At 46.2% G+C, this 2,022-nt stretch overlaps 1 protein-coding gene across 2 annotated transcripts in view; it reads left to right on the plus strand.

The window, feature by feature from the left end:
• Positions 1–137: 137 nt before the first annotated feature.
• Positions 138–2,022, plus strand: part of rap1gds1 (RAP1, GTP-GDP dissociation stimulator 1) — a 28,787-nt gene continuing 26,902 nt past the window's right edge. For both annotated transcript variants that reach the window (XM_035675494.1, XM_035675495.1), the window contains exon 1: positions 138–520. In XM_035675494.1, coding sequence (XP_035531387.1) covers positions 517–520 — 4 coding nt within the window. In that variant the 5' untranslated portion in view covers positions 138–516. The remainder of the gene's footprint in view (positions 521–2,022) is intronic.

Raw genomic sequence — 2,022 nt, forward strand, 5'->3', positions numbered from 1 at the left:
TTTTTTTTTAAATTACCTACTGCAGCTTTAAATAGTGATATTGCTTTCAGATATGTGTTAGGCTGCCACTTTCCAGCGATGTGTCCCATAAACCTTAAATTAAAGATTTTATTTTGAAGGTTGTACCGGAAGTCCTACTCTTAATTCCGTCTTGCTGGCTTGACTCGGGCATGTCAGACTGAGCCAGTCGTCCAGGGGAGCGCCAGCAAGCAGGTCTGACTGTTGGTGTGGATATGAGAGGAAGTCAGATGTGTTAACGTGGTAGTGAGCCGGTGTACAGGCCGCTGTACAGCAGCATCCATCTGAGCGGACTGCCCGACCGGCCCGGTGGCTGCTGTCGCTACCTAACGGGCTAGCTCGCTAGCTAACCTAAACCCGCTAACTTCACCAGTTTAAGGCGGTTTAAGGGACGAACAGTGTGCAGAAAGCGGGGCCTCCGGCTAGTTCGACTCGGTTTCCAGCTGAACCGGAGAGCTTAACACCCTGGTTTATTTTCCGTAGCAACATCCTGCTGAGATGGGTGAGTAAACGGCTAACGTTAGGTTAGCTAACCAGCTCACTCTGAGCCGAGTTAGCGTACAAGAAGTGAGTGGGTTTTTTTTTCTTTTTACTTTTTTTTTTTTTTTACGATTTAGTTAAAGCATAAACTGTTTTTTTAATGAAAACGCCTGCAAGCAGCCACGTATGGTATGTGGTTGGCGTTATTTATCATGCATTAATGCCACTCTCCCTGTGTGTTCACGCTCGTAGCTTTCTGTTTTCTCACTGTAACGTTATCGTTAGTTACGTTAGTCAGATGAAGAGCTGACTGTAGCTAAACCGCGTGTACGTGCGTGTGCGTGTCAGCCTCAGTACTCGGGTGGGGTAGCTGCCCTGACTCTCCATCCACTCCACTCTCCGCTCGGGATTTTTCCCCTTTCAGCAGTGCTTGCTCTGAAAATATTATGCATTGCCTTCGCCCTCGCCCGATGTAATTCAGCTGGGACCTGAAATGGCTTGAAGGTCCCAGTTGCTAAATGAATGTGCATCCCCTGAAATGGCAGTGCTGTTGGTGGTGTACATGGCACTCCTCCATCTCCACAGCTGTTATGCAATAGGATCCAGCAGCCCACTTTGTGTTGCTGTTTATACTGCACTGCTCTCCATAATGTCACTGTTTCTACTGGTTATTGATGGCAGGTATATACTGGTTACTTACTGTTTGAGCACAGGCCTGACTACTGTAGCAGGCTCTGAATGCAATTTAATAGGAACTGACATTAAAGCACGCGGAGTCACTAAATAGTACCTCTCCGTCTGTAACATTTAAAAAACCAGTGCTCACATGAGCCAGGGGCCTCCCTGAATGGCACCTAGAGCAGTGTTTGTTTGACAGTTCATGAGGTATTTCACAAGGTCTAATCCCAGGATGGATCACTTATGTTGTCATTTGATGTAGGACAGCTATCGTGGGGGATGGATGTGTGGGTTGTGTAGTGCAACAACCAGGTCACTGCAACAGTGCCTGCAATCCTTATGCAATCTAGCATTATTACCTGGTTTGTGCACAATGCTGGAATGACAGTTGAGAAAAATTCCCAGTTTGGATTTTTGAGCCTCCCTGCACAGAATGATGTCTGTGTGGAGTTTGACTGTAGAAGGATGTTTTCATATTCATCTGCTGAAAGCTGGAGCCAGTTTCTCTGTGCCATCCTCACACCATCAGAAACTTTTAAGCTGGGCGGCGGCCTACACGCAATGATTTGTGAGCATCAGAGAACTAATTGTGGAAGTTACATTCCTGGTCAGGATCAACTGTGTACACCGGTGTTCCGATGAGCACAACCTACCCAACCAAGTCGCCATCCACTGAGAATGGACTTTAGCAGTGAAGGAAGGAGAACATCTTGTGTTCACGGCCAGAGATTGTGATTGCATTTTTTATGAGCTAGAAGGAGTAGATGAGTTCTTAGGATTTTAAAAGTAGACTTTCTTTTGTGTGGTTTTGTCGGCATACGTCTCTGGAAGGGATCTTTAAAATAA

This window comes from Morone saxatilis, unplaced genomic scaffold (genome assembly GCF_004916995.1).
Source record: "Morone saxatilis isolate NCDOM2014 unplaced genomic scaffold, NCSU_SB_2.0 Contig4, whole genome shotgun sequence".
NCBI lineage: Eukaryota > Metazoa > Chordata > Actinopteri > Moronidae > Morone > Morone saxatilis.